The 19,215-nt window shown below is 41.9% G+C and overlaps 1 protein-coding gene across 9 annotated transcripts in view; it reads right to left on the reverse strand.

Annotated features, from left to right (window-relative positions):
* Positions 1–3,454: 3,454 nt before the first annotated feature.
* LOC134225405 (interferon regulatory factor 2-binding protein 1-like) overlaps positions 3,455–19,215 on the reverse strand; it is a 57,938-nt gene continuing 42,177 nt past the window's right edge. For 6 of the 9 annotated variants that reach the window (XM_062705450.1, XM_062705448.1, XM_062705447.1 and 3 more), the window contains 3 exons: positions 11,059–11,271; positions 10,210–10,715; positions 3,455–4,832 (listed from right to left, as the gene is read on the reverse strand). In XM_062705450.1, the coding sequence (XP_062561434.1) occupies positions 4,692–4,832; positions 10,210–10,715; positions 11,059–11,271 (860 nt within the window). In that variant the 3' untranslated portion in view covers positions 3,455–4,691. The remainder of the gene's footprint in view (positions 4,833–10,209; positions 10,716–11,058; positions 11,272–19,215) is intronic. The other 3 variants (XM_062705453.1, XM_062705454.1, XM_062705455.1) reach the window with 1 other exon arrangement.

Raw genomic sequence — 19,215 nt, forward strand, 5'->3', positions numbered from 1 at the left:
TCAGTCAACGATTCATAGACAATTGGTGTAGCCAAATTAACCGACGCAACAGGGTGATTAGTATCAAGGTCAACCAGGGTCTCGTCTGGCAATGGAATTTTGAAGCGCAATAAAGCGACGTCGTTTGTCCGGACAAGATCCAGGGGGATGTCACAATTTCATCCACAATTCATACACTTGTCTCGATCCGTCCAGCGTTACATACGATACATAACAGTATCAACCGTAGTAGTTTAGTCGGAAAACAATGTTATATGTAGCATAAATTGCCATAATTTAATTGAAGTGTTTATATAATTTATCCCGTGGTGAATTTCAAATTCACCACATGCTTTTCTATTCCAATTTACGAAAGTCCAAATTAGACGAAATAATGCTTGTACAATGCTGAAAATGAAGTTGATTGCTCAACACAAGTAAGCCAATTAATTTTGTAAAGCTGCTCATTGTCATGTTTTATGATGGTGATGAAGTTGATCTCGCCACAAACCCATACAAAGGTTTGACCTGGACGAGTTATCTTTAGGAAAATTTATTAAGATCAACGTTATCGGTTTGCTTGAGAAGTTCGGCCGGGGGCTGGTCCTTCTTTGCAGTCTTGTCTTTCAGCTCCGTAATGGCTTTTCTATCCTCATCTAGTGTAGACGGATTCACTGTTTATTCATCATTGCACGTCAACATCCGTCTTTGAACAAAGTCCCGCAGTATTCCTTTCACTTGAAAGTCGCTTTAGTTTTGTCTGTCAGCAAATTACCTTCTACAGTGCCTATCATTTCTCGTCTTGTTGTACTCATTGATCCATGAATGAGCATTCATAGATGATAGATGTTCTCGTTCACGCTAGTTTCACTTATCCGAGCTTCTGGCGGTACCAATTTTAGTCTGACATTGACACGACGATTTTCAACAAAATTCCGGTTAAAACTGCAGGTTTGTTTAAAATTTTTTGTTTCAAAAGAATAATGATTCTAAAGTTGACCTTAAACATTCAAAAGACTCGATTGATCAAATCAAACGAGAGAAAAAATGTCTGAGCGAGCTAAATTTTCCATCAATCAATCTCAACTTATCAAAAAATCTTTGTTAGCGGTTATATAGGTTCTTAGGAAGAAATAGCTATTTAACACTATTTTCAACTTGTCTAACGTTCTTTCGAATGCACTGAACGTTTCGGCCTTTCAATCGTGGTAATTGTGTGGCTCAACACAGTAGCGGAGACTGGAAAGGCTCCATCCCCTTTTCCAATTTCCGATGATTCACATCCAAAAATAAATCGGTTTTCGCACAGACTCTTCAAGAAATATATAATTTAACCTTACTGATGTGTGACAGTCTGTAAATTGTTGTTGTTATTGATTTTTTGGAGTGCTGTCAAAAATCTAATTATAAAATACATATCCGGGGGGACATGATCCCTCTCCAAGAACTTGCTTCGAAAAGAGTGGAAGGTTGTTCTCTGATTTTTTAAAAATATTTTTCTTCCAAAATAAGCAGATTTTTCGACTTGCTGTGCGCATTTTTGAACGATTTTAGTTAAGAAATTCGACAACGCATGCTATCTTAGAATTTGTGGGGACTTGATCCCCTATCTATGTCATGTCTTAATCGAATCTGTCATTTTTACGAAAAAATAGCTGCCTGAGAACAAATTTATATTGTTTTGAATTTTCTCGTCAGATATGGGTGACTATGAGGGATCAAGTGTCCCCATATTGAGACAACTATTTAAAAATAAAATAACCTAAAATTGTGATAAAATGGTGACATTTTTATCAGTGAAGTTGTATAAAGCTGTGAAAAAATATAGCATTCGGTCATTGTTAGGGGAAGTTGTTCCAATTTTGCGTGGCCACTAAAAAAATCTTTAGGAGAGTGAATACCAGTGATTAGAAATGTTAAACAAATGCCCTGGGATTGTCATTACTAATTTTCTAATAACTTTCTCAAAAGTTATTTACAATTCGGATCTTTTGATTAACATGTAACCCTTTAAGGAACTTTGCCAAACAGATCATTGTTCTAATTACAAAGTGTGAGGCATGATAACGAAATTGAAAAAATGTCACGGAATGTCATGAGCATGACAATGACATCAATTTCAGGGCTTTTTCAGGAACTTTAAGGACTAAATGTTTATATAAAACATACAGTTTGTTGTAAATAACTTGTGAAAAAAGTTATTACATATTAGTCCAATGACATATCGATATAACATTTCACGTCACTGGTCAAAACACACAAACTGTCCTGTAGAATAAATACGGTTGGCAATTCAAAAAATAACTCACCACATAACGATCATTTGTCTTCAAACTAAAAAACGCAATAAACTTGATTGGAAAAGCACTCAGACTCGGTTTCTTAGACACCACTGAAACAGGTCGGTTGTGTTAGAGTTGTTGTTGCACAATAAAGTAGTTTTCTGATAGGACTTACTTATTTTTGCACATTAGATGAACGGATTACTATTACATTATTTTTATTAGTATAGCGACACGAGTTATCAAAACTTTTTGGGACAATATTTGGAGCACTTGTTGCCAAATTACAGCTTACGATTTTCATTTGAAGGAGCACATTATAGCTGCCTACCTTACGGCTTTTACAAACGATTTATAGTGGATAATGCACCAACCTTTCATGGGCTGAAAAAGCATCCGCCACCAGAGCTAAGATTAGGAAAATTTGCCGAACATAAAGTCCATTTCGTTCAAGATTTTTGATGGCTTAATGCTTAAATACGATATTTGAACAATAATTGTGGTTCCTGACTACTTGGCGTAATAACCAATAGCAAACAAGCTGCCTGATGGCATAATTTTGGTTAAAGCTTCAATATATGAAGATTTACAACGATAAATGTGCTCAACCACAGCATATTAGGCTAATGGTTGAGCCATGCAGCCTATATGAATCAAACAGAACGGAACTCAAGTTAATGCCTAAAGCCAAACGATTTCTGCAATAGATATCCACTAATGATAGCTCTGTGAAGTAGGATATTGACAAACAGCTGAAAGGATACGGGGCAAACACAGAACAGAATCGAACAGGACACTTCCCGGCACTGACCAGCATTGCCGTTGTTGGTTAGTCATACACCACATAAAACTAAAGAAACCAAACGGGAGCAATAAATAAAGGAACACAAAATGTAGTAAGACCAATAATTTTCATCTGTATTTACAAATCCTCTTCTTTCGGTTTAACATTGTTTTCTTCACTATCTTTTCTCTGTCCATTTAAAATTGTTAAATTAAAAAACAAATAATGTTCCACATTCTCGCTCTTTTTCGCATTAGTTCCTCTCGGCTATGTACAAGTAGTCTGTTTGAAATAAAAAGAAAGATAAACTATACCAATAGTCATAAATATATGGTTGTATTTTGCTCCTAAAGTAAGAATAAGAATAATAGGGTTTAAAAAATTAAATAAGTCAACTCTTAAAATAGAGTTATTTGATTTGTTTCACTTCTTGCGTTACAAAGTTTATTTCTCTTATGTTATTCCTTACACAAAACAAAAAAATGTTTTAAGTTGAACTATGCTACGCGAAATTCACCTTATGAACTGGCTTCTATATCCATATTATATGTTAGCAACGGTTTATTTTCTGGCTATTGTGTAAGGGTTTGTTTGTTTGTAGATTTTATTCAAGCGTGCCTCCTCGGGCACTATAAAATATAAAATTCTTAACTAATTAAAAAATCTTTCTGTAAAACAAACGTATCAATTGTAAGGGGATTACCTTCCTTATTGTTGTTTCTAACATATAAGTATGTATTTGTCTGTTTATTCTCTTAAATTAATTATTCACATAGTTTCGCGCTTCCAACGTTCACTGTAACTGTAATTGATTCTCACTAAGGATTCCGATCATCCTTATTGCATCAACATCGATGCAATTCTGCCAAAGGAATAAAAAGGAAAATTTAAAATGAATAGCGTGGTTTGTGTGATTTTAAATCCCGCTCCATGCGATTGATGGAGTTGCACGAGATATACCAAAATAGTTTAATTTCACCACGAAATAGCAATCATTATTTTACTCGCGTTTTCTTCTTGCTTCAACTTATTCTATTTTGATTATGTACAACAATTGATTTTTCTTTTTCTGTTATTGTATCCCAAAAATGGTATGCATACAAAAATTCTTCTTTCATCTTGCTGGCATTACCAACAATTTTGACAAAATCCCTCAGAGATTCTTTACTTAAACCTATAAATTTTTGTAGAACTAGTCAAACTTTCGCTGCGAAAGTTGGACCATTCTCTAACGCCCCACAAACGACATGGGAAAAAATGTCCGTTTTTCACTCAAATTCTCTATGAGTTCCGGCATTGCCAAACTCCCAAACAATGGATTGTGCTGAAGGCTGATGAGCAGTGGAATAACTTGACGCAGCCACAACCAACTGACCATGCTGCTGCTGTTGTTGCTGCTGAGGCTGTTGCTGCAGTGGTGGGGGTTGATGACGGTAGTACAGCTGCTGAGACGGAGCAGCAGGACCGCAACCCCCCGCCACGTCCTGTTGGTAGATCTCGTTGCTACTGCTGCTGTTGTTGTTATTGTTGTTGTTGTGGCTATTGTTATAGTACAAGTAACGGTAGGAGGACGTCATCGACTCATCACCACTGGCAGCGGCAGAACTTCCAACATCGTGCCGATGATGCGCCTGGTGGTGGCGGCTCTACGTTTCGCGTTCCTTTTTCACCTTCAGCTCCTCGCCGAGGATGGTGGCGATTTCGCCCTGCATGAACGCCCACGGTATCGTCGAGTTGGCCAGCGGGCACTTCTCACCACTCGGACAGTACACCTCGGCGCCAGAGCCCTGCGGGGGAGGAAATAGAATTGCAGGATGATTAACAAATTGTATACTAGGTTATAAGACATGTATTAAAATTATAAAATTGAATAATTTCAATTTCCTAAAAGAGGCTTATTATTATTAGGTACGTAAAGGACTTTTCAGGCCTTTCAACCCCTTCCCCACAATCGTATTTTTATTTTCATTTTGTTTTGATGCATGCAAGAAAATGGCAGACCCCTTTCCTGAATAAGTATTTTACGTAATTACAAAATTAGTGTATGATACCAGAGGAGATGGCGTGAAAATCGGCAGTTTTCTTACGATCTCGTTGGATGCTCTTCCATGATTTTCATTTAAAATTAGTGAATTAGCTATACGTTCATCAAAAATATCTGAACTTTTCTTTGAATACAATTATATACAAATTTTGGAGGATCTTCCGGACGAAAATTTGGAGGAACTGCCAGACGAGATCTTAGTAGAACATCCGGATGACATCCTAGAGGAACTTCCGGACGGAACCCTGAATGAACTTATGGACGAAATCGTGGAGGAACTTCCGAACGAAATCCTGTAGGAACTTCCAGACAAAATCCTGGAGAACCTCCTGGAGGAACTTCCGGACAAAATTCTGGAGGAAATGGAGGAATTAATAGAAGAACTAACGAACGAAATCATAGAAGAACTACCGGACGAAATAATGGAGAAACTTGGAGGAACTTTCGAATGAAAAACTGAAGAACAAAATCCTGGAGAGCTGCTGGAGAAAATCCTGGAAGAACTTTTGGACGAAAACCTGGAGGAACTTCCAAACGAAATCCTGGAGAAACTTCTGGATGAAATTCTGGAGGAACTTCCGGACGAAATCCTGGAGGTCCTTTTGGACAAAATCCTGGAGGAACTTCTTTGAATCTTTCGTATACAGTGTTGATCTGATTTTGTCGCTCCCCAATTTTGTCTACACGGGATTTTATCACGTTTTCGACCCGATTTTATCATGTCCCGATTGAACCGATTTAATTTTAGTCGTTCTTTTTATTTTTGTAAATAATACCGCAAAATAATGATTTTCATGAAATAAGTTCCGGACGAAATCCTGTACGATTTCCTAAGTGAAATCGTGGAGGAACTTTCGAAATCCTGAGAAACTCCAGGATGAAATCCTGGAGGAACTTCCGGACGAATTCCTGGAAGAACTTCCACAGGAATTCCTGGAGGAACTTCCGTACGAAATCCTGGAGGAACTTCTACACGAAATCCTGGAGAAACTTCCGGATAAAGTCCTGGAGGAACTACCAAAAAAATCCTGGAGGAACTTTCGGAAAACCTGAAGCAACTTCTGGACGAAATCCTGGATGTACTTCTGGACGAAATCCTGGAGGAACATCAGGACGGAATCCTGAAAGAACTTCAGGACGAAATCCTGAATAAACTTACGGACGAAATCGTGGAGGAACTTCCGAACGAAATCCTGCAGGAACTTCTAGACGAACTTCCGGACGAAATCGTGGAGGAACTTTCGGACGAAATCCTGTAGAAACTTCTCCCGGACGAAATCCTGGAGGAACTTCCGGACGAAATGTTGAAGGAACTACCGGACGAAATCCTGAAGGAACTTCTGGACGAAATGCTGGAGGAACTTCCGGACGAAATCTTGGAGGAACTTTCGGACGAAATCATGAAGGAACTTCTGGACGAAATATTGGAGGTACTTCCGGATGAAATCCTGAGGGAACTTCTGGACGAAATCCTGCAGGAAATGTTGGGCGAAATGTTGGGGGTTCTTCCAGACAAAATCCTGGAGGAACTTCTGGACGAAATCTCGGAAGATCTTCCGGACGAAATCGTGGAAGAACTTCCGGGTGAAATACTGTAGGAACTTCTGGGCAAAATCTTGGAGGATCTTTCGGAAGAAATCCTGGAGGAACTTCCGGACGATATGCAGGAGGAGCTTCCAGACGAAATCGTGAAGGAACTTCCGGACGAAATCCTGAAGGAACTTTCGGACGAAATCGTGGAGGAACTTCCGGATGAAATCCTAGAGGAGCTTCCAGACAAAATACGGGAGGATCTTGCGGACGAAATCGTGAAGGAACTTTCGGACGAAATCCTGTAGGAACTTCTAGATGAATTCCTGGAGGAACTTCCGGACAAAACTCTGGACGAACTTCTAGACAAAATCCTGGAGGAACTTCCAGACGAAATTCTGGAGGAACTTCCGTACGAAATCCTGGAGGAACTTCCACACGAAGCTCCTCCATGATCTTCCGGATCAAGTCCTGGAGGAATTACTGACAAAAAATCCTGCAGGAACTCTCGGACGAAAACCTGGAGCAACTTCTGGACGAAACAGTGTAGGAACTTCTGTACGAATCGTTGGAGAAACTTCCGGACGAAATGTTGGAGGAACTTCCGGACGAAATTTTGGAGGATCTTCCGGACGAAAACTTGGAGGAACTGCCAGACGAGATCTTAGTAGAACATCTGGATGACACCCTGGAGGAACTTCCGGACGGAATCCTGAATGAACTTACGGACGGAATCGTGGAGGAACTTCCGAACGAAATCCTGTAGGAACTCTTGCAGGAACTTCCAGACGAAATCCTGGAGAACCTCCTAGAGGAACTTCCTGACAGAATTCTGGAGGAACTTCATAGAAAAAAAAATCATAGAAGAACTAACGGACGAAATCATAGAAGAACTACCGGACGAAATCTTGGAGAAACCTCCGGACTTTCGGACGAAAAACTGAAGGATAAAATCCTGGAGAGCTGCTGGAGAAAATCCTGGAAGAACTTTTGGACGAAAACCTGGAGGAACTTCCAAACGAAATCCTGGAGTAACTTCCGGATGAAATCCTGCAGGAACTTCTAGACGAACTTCCGGACGAAATCGTGGAGGAACTTCCGGACGAAATCCTGTAGAAACTTGTTGATGAAATTCTGGAGGAACTTCCGGACGAAACCTTGAAGGAACTTCTGGACGAGATCCTGGAGGAAATGTTGGAGGATCTTCTGGGCGAAATGTTGGGGGTTCTTCCGGACAAAATCCTGGAGGAACTTCTGGACAAAATCTTGGAGCATCTTCCGGATGAAATCCTGGAGGAACTTCCGGACGAAATCGTGAAGGAACTTCCGGACGAAATCCTGAAGGAAATCCTGGGTGAAATCCTTGAGGAACTTCTGTACGAAATCCTGGAGAAACTTGTGGACGAAATGGTGGAGGAACTTCTGGATGAAATCCTGGAGGAACTTCTGGAGGAACTTCCAGACGACATCCTAGAGGAACTTCCAGACAAAATCGTGGAGGAACTTTCGGACGAAATCGTGGAGAAACCTTCGAACGAAATCCTGTAGGAACTTCTAGATGAATTCCTGCAGGAACTTCCGGACGAAACTCTGGATGAACTTCTAGATGAACTCCTGAAGGAAATTCTGGAGGAGCTTCCGTACGAATTCTTGGAGGAACTTCCACACGAAATCCTGGATGAACTTACGGATTAAGTCCTGGAGGAATTACCGAAAAAAATGCAGGAACTCTCGGACGAAAACCAGGAGCATCTTCCGGACGAAATGTTTGAGAAACTTCCGGATGAAATGTTGGAGAAATTTCAGGACGAAATCTCGGACGACATCCTGGAAGAATTTCCGGACGAAATTCTGGAGGAACTTCCGGACGAAATCCTGAAGGAACTTCTGATGCAATCGTTGAGGAACTTCCGGATGAAATCCTGCAGGAGCTTCTAGACGAAATCTTGAAGGAACTTCCGGACGAAATCCTGAAGGAACTTCTGGACGAAATCCTGGAGGAACTTCTGGACGAAATATTGGAGAATCTTCTGGTAGAAATGTTGGAGGATCTTCCGGACGAAATCCTGGAGAAACTTCTGGACGAAATGTTGGAGGATTTTCCGGACGAAATCGTGGAGGAACATCCGGACGAAAGGAACTTCTGTAGGAACTTCTGGACAAAATCGTGGAGGAACTTTCGAAAGAAATCCTGGCGTAACTTCCGAAGGAGTTCCTGAAGGAACTTCCGCAGACCATCCTGGAGGAACTTCTGGACGACATCCTGGAGAAACTTCCGGACGAAATCGTGGAGGAACTTCCGGACGAAATCCTGTAGGAACTCCTGGATGAACTTCCGGACGAAACTCTGGAGGAACTTCCGTACGAAATCTTGGAGGAGCTTCCACACGAAATCCTGGAGGAACTTTCGGATCAAGTCTTGGAGAAACTACCGAAAAAAATTCTGCAGGCTTTGTGACGAAAACCTGGAGCAACTTCTGGACGAAATCGTGGAGAAACTTCTGGACGAAATGTTGGAGGAACTTCCGGACGAATAGTTGGAGGAACTTCCAGACGACATCCTGGAGGAATTTCCGGACGAAATTCTGGAGGAACTTACGGACAAAATCGTTGAGGTTCCGGATGAAATCCTGAAGGAACATCTGGACGAAATCTTGGAGGAACTCCTGGATGAAATCTTGGAGGAACTTCCAGATGAAATTCTGGAGGAACCTCCTTACGAAATCCTGGATGAACTTCCGGACGACATCCTGGAGGAACTTGTGCATGAAATCCTGAAGGAACTTCCGGAGAAATTCCCGGATGAACTTCCGAAGGAGTTCCTGGAAGAACTTCCGGACGAAATTCTGGAGGATCTTCCGGACGAAATCTTGGGGGAACTTCCGGACAAAATTCTGAGGAACCTTCGGACGAAATCCTGGAGGAACTTCCGGACGAAATGCTGGAGAAATTTCATAAAGAAATCCTGGAGGAATTTTCGTAGGAACTCCTGGATGAACTTTCGAAGGAATTTTGGAGGAACTTGGGGACAAAATTCTGGAGGAACTTTAGGATGAAAACTTGAAAGACTTTCGGAAAAAATCCTGGAGAAACTTCCGAAAAAATATCTGGAGGAATGTCCAGGAAGACGTAGAAAAATTAATTCGTGGAGGTATTTCTAAGGAAATTCCAATTCCACGCCGCCGGTGGTAAGATTTAAATCAGCGCGCAGGTCTATTTCCGTTGATGTGCTTCTCATTCCAACAGTAAATTAAAGAATTGCTAGTCTTTGAAGCTGTTTTAACATCCTTTGGACCTCGAAACGTTTAGTCCTAGCAATACTTTTGAGCTATAATATTCGGCATTCTATTAGGCACTCTATCTATCTAATTCAGAGTACTTACAAATAAATCTCACAAACAGACATTCTCGCAATTTGCACATAAAAGACATTCTCTTAAAATTTAAGTTTGGATCGTAAAGTAGCCGTAACAGATATCACGACACGATACTCGAAAACGGATCCTAGTTGTAATAGCAACACTATAGTTGTCTCAGAATCTTGATATACGATAAGAGATGTTTGTTGCACCAACGAAGAATAAACATACCTGTCGTTTGATGCTCTCGCGGCTGCAGGGGAAGCAGAACTTGTGATGCCCGACGGAGGGGCACTGCACGAAGTGCGTGTCTTCCAACCGTTCCTGACAGAGGGTACATTTGAGTGTCGGATTCGGTGCGGGAGCTGGGGCAGGTCCACCGGGGGCGCTGTTCGGTGCGGGACCATTGATTCCCGGTGGTGCTCCGGGTCCTACTGGGCCTGGTCCGACGGGACCTCCCGGTCCGCCGGAACCGGGCGCACCCGCTGGTCCGGCGACGCCGTCCGATGGAGGTTGCGAACCGGGCTGTGATTGTTGGGGCTGACCGGGCGGACCTTGAGCTATGGAAGGTTGTCCGAGGGGTCCGAGCGTGACCGGTGGTGTGCCAGCGTTACCGTTGGGACCGCTGCCGTTCGGAGTGGTGGCACCGCCAGAGTTCGACTGCGCTGCCTCGGTTGATGTGACTGTTGTACTGGATACGTGCCGCGAACCGGACGACCGTCTACCACTGGACGAACCTGTAACGGAACGGAGACGTTGAGTTACCGTCGAATGTTTGTATGAGTCGAAGAAGATTCGTACAAGCAACAGAATGAGGTACAGAAAATCATGCAAGGCGAGAATTCATGCAACAATAAGAAAGCATGGAGGGTTTTTGTGTTGGTGCGTGATAGCTGATGGAATGAACATAAATATGTTAGTTCATTTTTATAATTTAATTTACTATTCATGATACTAGACTAGGTTGAATAACCTTAAGTAATTAGCGACATTTGTTTTGCTCTATGATATCTGTAATATTGCTACGACGAAGATGCGATGATTGTTGATGAGCTAGAGTCGAGGGAGAAAACCACCTACCGGAACTGTTGGGCGAATGTTGGGAGCCTCGGGAAGCCGTTCGTGGTGGTGGCGGTCCCGGTGGGCTGGGGCCGTTGCGTGGGCTACCAGGTGGCAGCGTTTCGGTGATCGACATTAGATTGGCCATGGGGCTCTGAAGGGGAGCCACCGATGGGGTTGGTGGTGTAGAATCGCCCATCGAAACTGGCGGAATCGGTATCACGGTCGGGTACACTGCAATTAGACACGACGACAAAGAAAGAAAAATGATACAAACGTGTCGGTTGTTGCGCTACACTACGGCGCAAATCATTTGCGGATTAGGAGGTTACGAATCGAAAGTTTAATCTCACTCAGTGTACAAACAGTGCGATTATTCAGCAACGGGAACAAAGTCGCTAAACCGTTAGGAGCACGTAACCCTGCATGCAGGGAGTCGTTGAGGTGTATTTAATCAACAGTGTTCCAAACATAGACATGCTGGCATCAGTCGGTCGCGGATACAATAGAAGGAGCGTTATCAGCCGCAATGTCTACCTTTGCCACGCTGATAAGTGATAAGCGAGTAGCAGCATACTAAACAACAACGACGAACAACTGCCGGTCGATAGTGAAAGATGACCGAGCAGAAGGAAAGTTCGCTCTGCAGGCTTTAGACGTAGAAATAATCGTCGAGTGAGATAAGCTCGGGGCATTCCATTGGCTGTTGATAGTACGTATTTACTCAGAACACAACGCTCCACATACGCCATATGCCATATAATGAGTGTCATTATCGCAGTTCGGGGCTATCAGTGCAGTGGTACGAAGCAATGGCAGTAAAACACTAGTTCACGAAAAAATATAATCAATGTAGTAATCTTGAAATCAAGCCAAAATCAGTGGAATAAGAGCAGTAGTATGAGATTTCTTCTAGACTTATAAAAACAACTCCTATTTAATGTTTATTTCACACAACTGATAGTGTAAAAGTTTGGATAAAAAATTGCTTGATATGACATATTTGCTTGATATGACATAGATATGACAATGTAAAAGCATCATCCTTGTACATACTACCAACAAACATTTTCTAAGCACATTATTTGATTGAAAATGGAAAAAATATATTTTTGAAGCAATTATTACTCTAGTTGGTAGCTTAAAAACGCCGAAAACTAGTGTAATAATTTTCCATAACCGCCATTCGGTCAATAGTAGGCACTGTGTGAACAGCTGAAATGAGCAGAAAAAAACAGCGTGGCGAGATCATGTGTCGGAACGTGGCCGAGTTGGTTTTGAATTTTGTTTTGCTTCGCACGATAACTTTGTGTACACACGTAATTTAGCATCAGCAGCAGCACGGAGGAACTCTGCTGACGACTCACTCCTATTGCTCGGAATTACGTCATAGTTAGTTGGTAGGAATGCGCAACCGAGGGGAAGAAAGAGGGTTCGCAAACAGTGCCTTATTTGATTTATACTTTTTTTTGCCTCTGTGTGCTTGCAGACTTGTTTGCACGTGACAACTATTATCGGAATGAAGACCAACTGCGTCGTTGCACTGAATTGATATTGACCTTGATCGTTTGGCTACGATTTACAATCAGCAAGGTCAATAAACCTGCAAGTGGAGGCAATTGCGGTTCGGGCGAATGAAGTTCAATGATTGTCAGCGGGTTTTGTAGATAACTCTTTCTTGCAGAGATAGCTATAAATGTACGTACTTGTAATGTTTTCGTCACATAATATTTCCCACAGATTTTTTCCCATGTTTTATATAACCGGAGATATTCGCAACGATAATAAAAAATTCTGCCCCAGTTGTAGGGAAGCAAAATCCATCAAAAGTTCCATCATTCACAGTTGTTACAATGTGAATGTTAACAAATATTTACTGATCCATGTTTGCACCAAGCTGCTTTTTGAATGTAAAATTTTGTTCGTAAAAGATAAACAGAAATAATTTCTTATCAATTCATGCATATGTACATTTGCTAAATATCCACAGTTATGAGGTTGCGGGATATCCGACACGAATTGTGATCAACTGAATCTGTTAATCAAACTCTTGGATAGATAAATGGGATTTTTTTGTTGGTGCTTGGTGCATCTCGGTAAAACCCCATCCATTAATTTAACATTTATTAGAGTGATTATGCATTACAGCCACAAATCGGCTATCTTGAAAACTACATCCTATTTCCAGTATTTTTTAGGCCGAGTATTTCAATCTTTCCCCCACTTCCATTATTTTTGCCTTTCTCGTACACTAAGTGTACCGAAAGGCTGTATGTTCACTCCAAAAACAAACATTTCGGGGCGATCCATATACCACGTGGACAACTTCGGGTGGAGAGAGGGTATGTAAAATGTCCATGATTCATTCAAATTTTTGAAAATTTATTTGAGCAATTGTCCACGCGGGGGAGGGGGGGGGGAAGGGTGCGTTCTGAATCAGAACGCTTATTTTTGGCAAGCGAGTTTCAGTAAAGTACTTGACGACTTTGATAATTGCAGCAACTGATTGATCATGTGAATCTGAAATCTTGCTGAGCTATTAATAAAATATTTCAAGCACGTAAATTCACGTTCCACTAGCCCTAGAGCAAGAGAGAGCTATGATAGTTAGGTGTATGAAATAGATCGGGGCCCTTCTTAGCCTAGCGGTAAGACGCGCGGCTACAAAGACCATGCTGAGGGTTGCTTGGTTCCATTCCCGGTGCCGGTCTAGACAATTATCGGATTGGAAATTGTCTCGATTTCCCTGGGCATAAAAGTATCATCGTGTTAGGCTCATGATATATGAATGCGAAAATTGTACCTTGGCTTAGAAACCTCGCAGTTATTAACTGTGGAAGTGCTGAATGAACACTGAATGAAGCTGCGAGGCGGCAACGTCCCAGTGGGGGATGTAATGCCTTACGAGTCATTTTTCACAAATTTATTTTTAAATGAATTAACAAATGGAGTAAGCTGGTTAAATTTAGCTAAAAATTGGCAAATGATTTGGTCCCACAATGAACTAGGACGGTGGCTATTTTCCATAGTTCCTAAAGTTTCTGCGCGAGCGTGGTTCAGAGGTGAGGACATAAGTCGAGGCTTCATTCGCACGATGTCGAGACTTATGTCCAATCACTATTCACTAAACACACATCTCTACAGAATAAACCTGGTCGATAGCAACCTATGTAGGTGCGGAGCCAGTTACGATGATATCGATCACGTAGTTTGGTATTGCTCGGAAAATGACGCCTCCAGAGAGCAACTATTGGATACCCTTGTGGCCCGAGGTAAACAACCCTTCCGGGATATAAGAGGTGTTTTGGGAGAACGCGATGTGATATATATGCAGGCCATCTATGCCTTCCTTTGCTTGGCTGACATCAAAGTTTAATGCCTATATTCTTCTCTTTCTCAGGTTTTTTTCTTGTCCGATTCTGTTTCTCTGTACCATGTACCACGAAGCTCTGGCCATCCGGAAGATGCTCCCTGACGAACCAAAATCGAGCACGACGCGACGCAAAACCATTTTCAACGTTCAACGTCAAACGCCCGGATGAGCAGCTGAAATAACCTAAACCCAAATCCCTACCCCGTCCGTCCTGTATTTAGTAATTTTTAACCTTGAGTCGCCACGAGTATTATGGTCTATGTCCCCTCCCAACTAACTGTTAAGATAAGATGATATACCATGTAAAAATATCATACTTGAGAATTTCGGCTCCGCAAAGTGTCACACACGACTGAGCCTACCAAATAAATGAACTGGTTAAAAAAAATGTATTCAATTCAATGCCAAGTCATCCAAAGATTCCAAGAATTGGAGTACAGGCTGAGGTCAATCCGCATAACGAAAGATCTATTTGCTACTTTAAGAAATGGAGCATGCTCTTAGTGATCATTTGAATCAAATAGGATTTGATTTCATGTTTAATTTATCCAAATAAATTCTATGGATCACAAAGTGCATGAACCATCTGTGGGAATATCTAACAGTCATTGAGGCGTATACTCCAGGAAATACTTGGATGACCTGACACATAACAATGTTTGAAGGATTATCCAATTTGGAATGGATTTGGATCAAAATGGATTGAAAATGGCATAAAATATTTTGAAAGGAGAAAACTGTACTGTTCTGGGTACGCGTGTAGACTCTAAGCCATGTACTCCAGGGAATTTTTCAATGACTTGGTACAGAACAGTGTTTGAAGGCGTATTCAGTTTGGTTCTATGGATCAAAAATGGCATGAACTACTTTTGGAAAGAAATTCGTTTCACTGCTTGGGTCTCCACAGCTTGCCTGGCTATAGTAAAGTTGAAGAAGTTGCTCTTGTTGACATCCAACGATTTGAATGAAGATGAAATCCAATATAGAGGAGTGTTGGACCCCTTCGTTCACCTTATTCTGCATATCAAAGCGCCGTTGCATTTGTGGGGCGAAATCATTAACGAAAGTTGTTTACATGCTTCACAGTAGGGCTGCCAGAGCAGCCAACGGTTTGGTACACGTTCAATCCAACCCAAAAAGAACTCATTGATTACGATGATAGAATACATTCTTGCCTCATCTCAGTGATTACCAGAATATGGTTAGACAAAGCTCTATTTATGCAGGTCTCAGGGCATCCATTTTTTGGTAATTCAGACGATTGAGAGATTTTTCGTAGTCAACCCGAGCAGAAGCCATGAACAGAATAACAAAACATGATATGGATTTGATTGATATAAGAGATAAAAGAACAAGCAACAATATCAAAACTTTGCACCGAAATATCATTTAAATATCAAGATATGCTATGGATAAGAACAAACTAATGGCATGTGATATTGATCACTTATTACAAATAGCATAATTTGATCTCCTTATGATATTTTAGTGCAAAATATTGATATTGTCGTTCGATCTTTTATCTCTTATATCAATCATGTGCATATCTCATGGTGCTATCTAATCAACATTTGATATTATTCAGCTATTATCGTCTACCCGGGAATAGAAGGACTCTTGGAATTCATTGACCTGCACTAGGATGGTACGGAGCGTAACACATGACCATCTTCTTCTTATGTATTATTATTATTATTGGCATTACATCCCCCATTGCCGCCTCGCAGCTTAGTACTCATTAAGCACTTCCACAGTTGTTAACTGCGAGGTTTCTAAGCCGAGTTATCATTTTTGCATTCGTATATAATGAAGCTAACTCGATGGTACATTCATGTCCAGGGAAAAGAAAATTTTCAACCCGAAAATGTCCTAGACCAGACCGGGAATCGAGCCCAGCCACTTTCAGCATGGTCTTACTTTGTAGCCTCGCATCTTACTGCACGGCTAAGGAAGGCCCCAACACAGGATTTTACCTGCACGTGTCTATCTTCTCCTGTATTCGTTTAAGGATAACTTTGATGTTGATGATTGAACCAACAGACGAATGTCACCGGTTATTGCGGCTTTATCTCCTTTGTCGACCAAACTGCGCTCGCTAGCCCTGTCTGTAGCAACATTTTACTTCCTTTTCTAGAGCCGAATACTGTTGATGGACCTTGTGGCTAGTTTCGACGAAGGCATTCATGAGGGCCATCTTCTGCTCTTCAGCAGTCACCTTCCGGAACATCAGTCGCTCAAGGGCCAATTTCTTCAACGAACGATTTTCATCTCATCCGTTATATTAAATAAATGAACAAGTAAACAAGCATTTATATGGAATTCGTATTATGGAAACCTGAACCTAATTGCATGTTGGGAAGTGCATGTTCTTGATTAACATGCCGAATACTGCGATCAAGAAATCTTTAGAATAATGATTTTAAACAGCAGGTTTCCGGCAGTCTTCTAAGCGATTTTTACAATTCTTTCACGGTTGTCTTATCCACCATTCTAGGGATCACCATTTCTTTGTTAGATTTAGCTGGAATACGGATGCTGTCATTTAAAATGTTGAAAATTTCGATTTATCAAATTCAATATGAATAAAATTGACCGATAAGAAGAATTTCAAAACGGAAATAAACCCAGCATGTCCATACGAGTCCCAAGAGTCCTTGTTATCTGCAGTCCAACTTAGTTTGATGCAGATGTTCTAAATTCTCCAAATTGCTCTGGAGTTCAGATCATTTGGTCAACCAGGGCAACTACGCCTGGTTTCAAACCGAAATCAACCCTAACATTTCCTCTGAGTTATTTTTGCCTGAAAACAGTCATGGTGACATTTAAGTATTGTGATATCTTAGAATATCGTAATAACTGTAGGGACTTGGTTCCTACGATTTATGGACAAGATGGAATCGTTCTTTCGGACGATAGAATTGACCGTCGAGGTTGGCTGTCTGATTATCACTAAAAACTATATTTACAGAATTGATATTCAAGGATGTGTATGTGTAACAAATTCATTTTTGGATGTGTAATGTGTTTGATGTGACGCGTACGCCACAGTACTCCCCCCATAGATTCACCAGTATTGGCGAGGGATCTTCACGCGACGACCAGATCGTGTTTGAAATGCACCTGGTTCTGTCGTTTCGTTAGCTGGCTGTGTTGGTTGTCTTTCGGTAATTTGCTCATCTGCCTGTAAAAAGGCTGCTTTGAGCCGATCGATGGATATCGTAGTGGACTTGCCATTGACATCCACGATAAAAACTTTCTTCTTTCGACGGATCACTCGGTATGGGCCATCGTAAGGCTGCGTAAGTGGTGGTTTGATTGCTCCCACTTTTACGAAAACGTGACTGCATGTAGATAACTGCTTCTGCACGAAAGCAGATTCTCTCGAATGGTTGCTAGTTGGTGTTGGCCTCAGCTTCGACATCGTCGCTTTCAAGTCGGCGACAAATTCAGGTGTTGGTGATTTGCTCTCAACAGGAACGAAAAATTCCCCAGGTAGCCGAAGCGTTGTACCATATACTAGCTCTGATGCGGTTGCTTGTAGGTTCTCCTTCAACGACGATCGTATTCCCAGAAGCACAATAGGAAGCACTTCGCTCCAACGAGAAGTTTGATGGCACATTATTGCTGCTTTGAGTTGGCGGTGTGTGCGCTCGATCTGACCATTTGCTTGCGGGTGATATGGGGTGGTTCGCAAGTGAGTAATTCCAAGCATTCTCATTAGTGTGCGAAACAATTCGGATTCAAACTGCCTACCACAGTCTGTTGTCACATTTGTTGGGACGCCGAATCGTGCGATCCAGCCGTTGATAAAAGCACGTGCTACGGTGAGTGCCGTCATGTTTGGTAGAGGAAAGATCTCAGGCCATCGGGTAAATTTGTCGATAACGGTGAGACAATACATATTACCTTCGGATGGTGGCAGCGGACCGATGAGGTCCATGTGAATGTGCGCAAATCGAATGTCTGGCGTTGCGATTCGAGATATCGGTGCCTTGTTGTGTCGTTGTATTTTCGATTTTTGACAGGGGATACACCGTGAGACGAATTGCTTACAATCACGGCGAATAGAAGGCCAGATGAATCGTTCAGAGATAAGCCGAGTGGTCGCACGAATCCCGGGATGCGATACGGTATGCATCTTTTCCATGATAGTACGCCGAAAATCGTGAGGGACGAAGGGACGGATAGCTTCTGTAGAGATGTCGCAATGTATTGGCGTAGACGCCAATGGAGACTTCAGTAGCTTCAGCTTCACTGTGGTGTTAGTTGGTGGGGATTCCAAAAATTGCTTCAGTTCGGGATCTTGCTTCTGCAGCTCAGCCATGCGGTCATAGTCGATCGAATCGTTGATAGTTATAGTATGGATGCGACTAAGCATGTCGGCGACCTTGTTTGCTTCGCCAGATACGTGCCGAATGTCTGTGGTGTACTCACTAACGAAGATGAGCCGTCGCTGTTGTGTTGGGGTGGCCTTCTCCGGTCGCTGATGAAAACCGGTGGTAAGGGGCTTGTGGTCCGTGTAGACACAAAACTCTCGGGCTTCTAGAGTGTCTCGAAAATGTTTGACTGCTTCGTATATAGCGATTAGCTCTCTATCGTATGTGCTATATTTTTGTTGGCTCACGCTCAGCTTGCGAGAAAAGAATGCAAGTGGTTGAGGACCATTGTTTGTGATCTGATGTAGGACGGCTCCTATGGACGTATTGGAAGCGTCGACATCGAGGGCGAGTTTAGCTTCGGGAGAAGGATGAGCGAGCAAGGTGGCATTTGCTAAATCGTGTTTGCATCGTTCGAAGGCCTCAATT

The sequence above is a fragment of the Armigeres subalbatus genome, chromosome 3, assembly GCF_024139115.2.
Source record: "Armigeres subalbatus isolate Guangzhou_Male chromosome 3, GZ_Asu_2, whole genome shotgun sequence".
Classification (NCBI taxonomy): Eukaryota; Metazoa; Arthropoda; class Insecta; order Diptera; family Culicidae; genus Armigeres; species Armigeres subalbatus.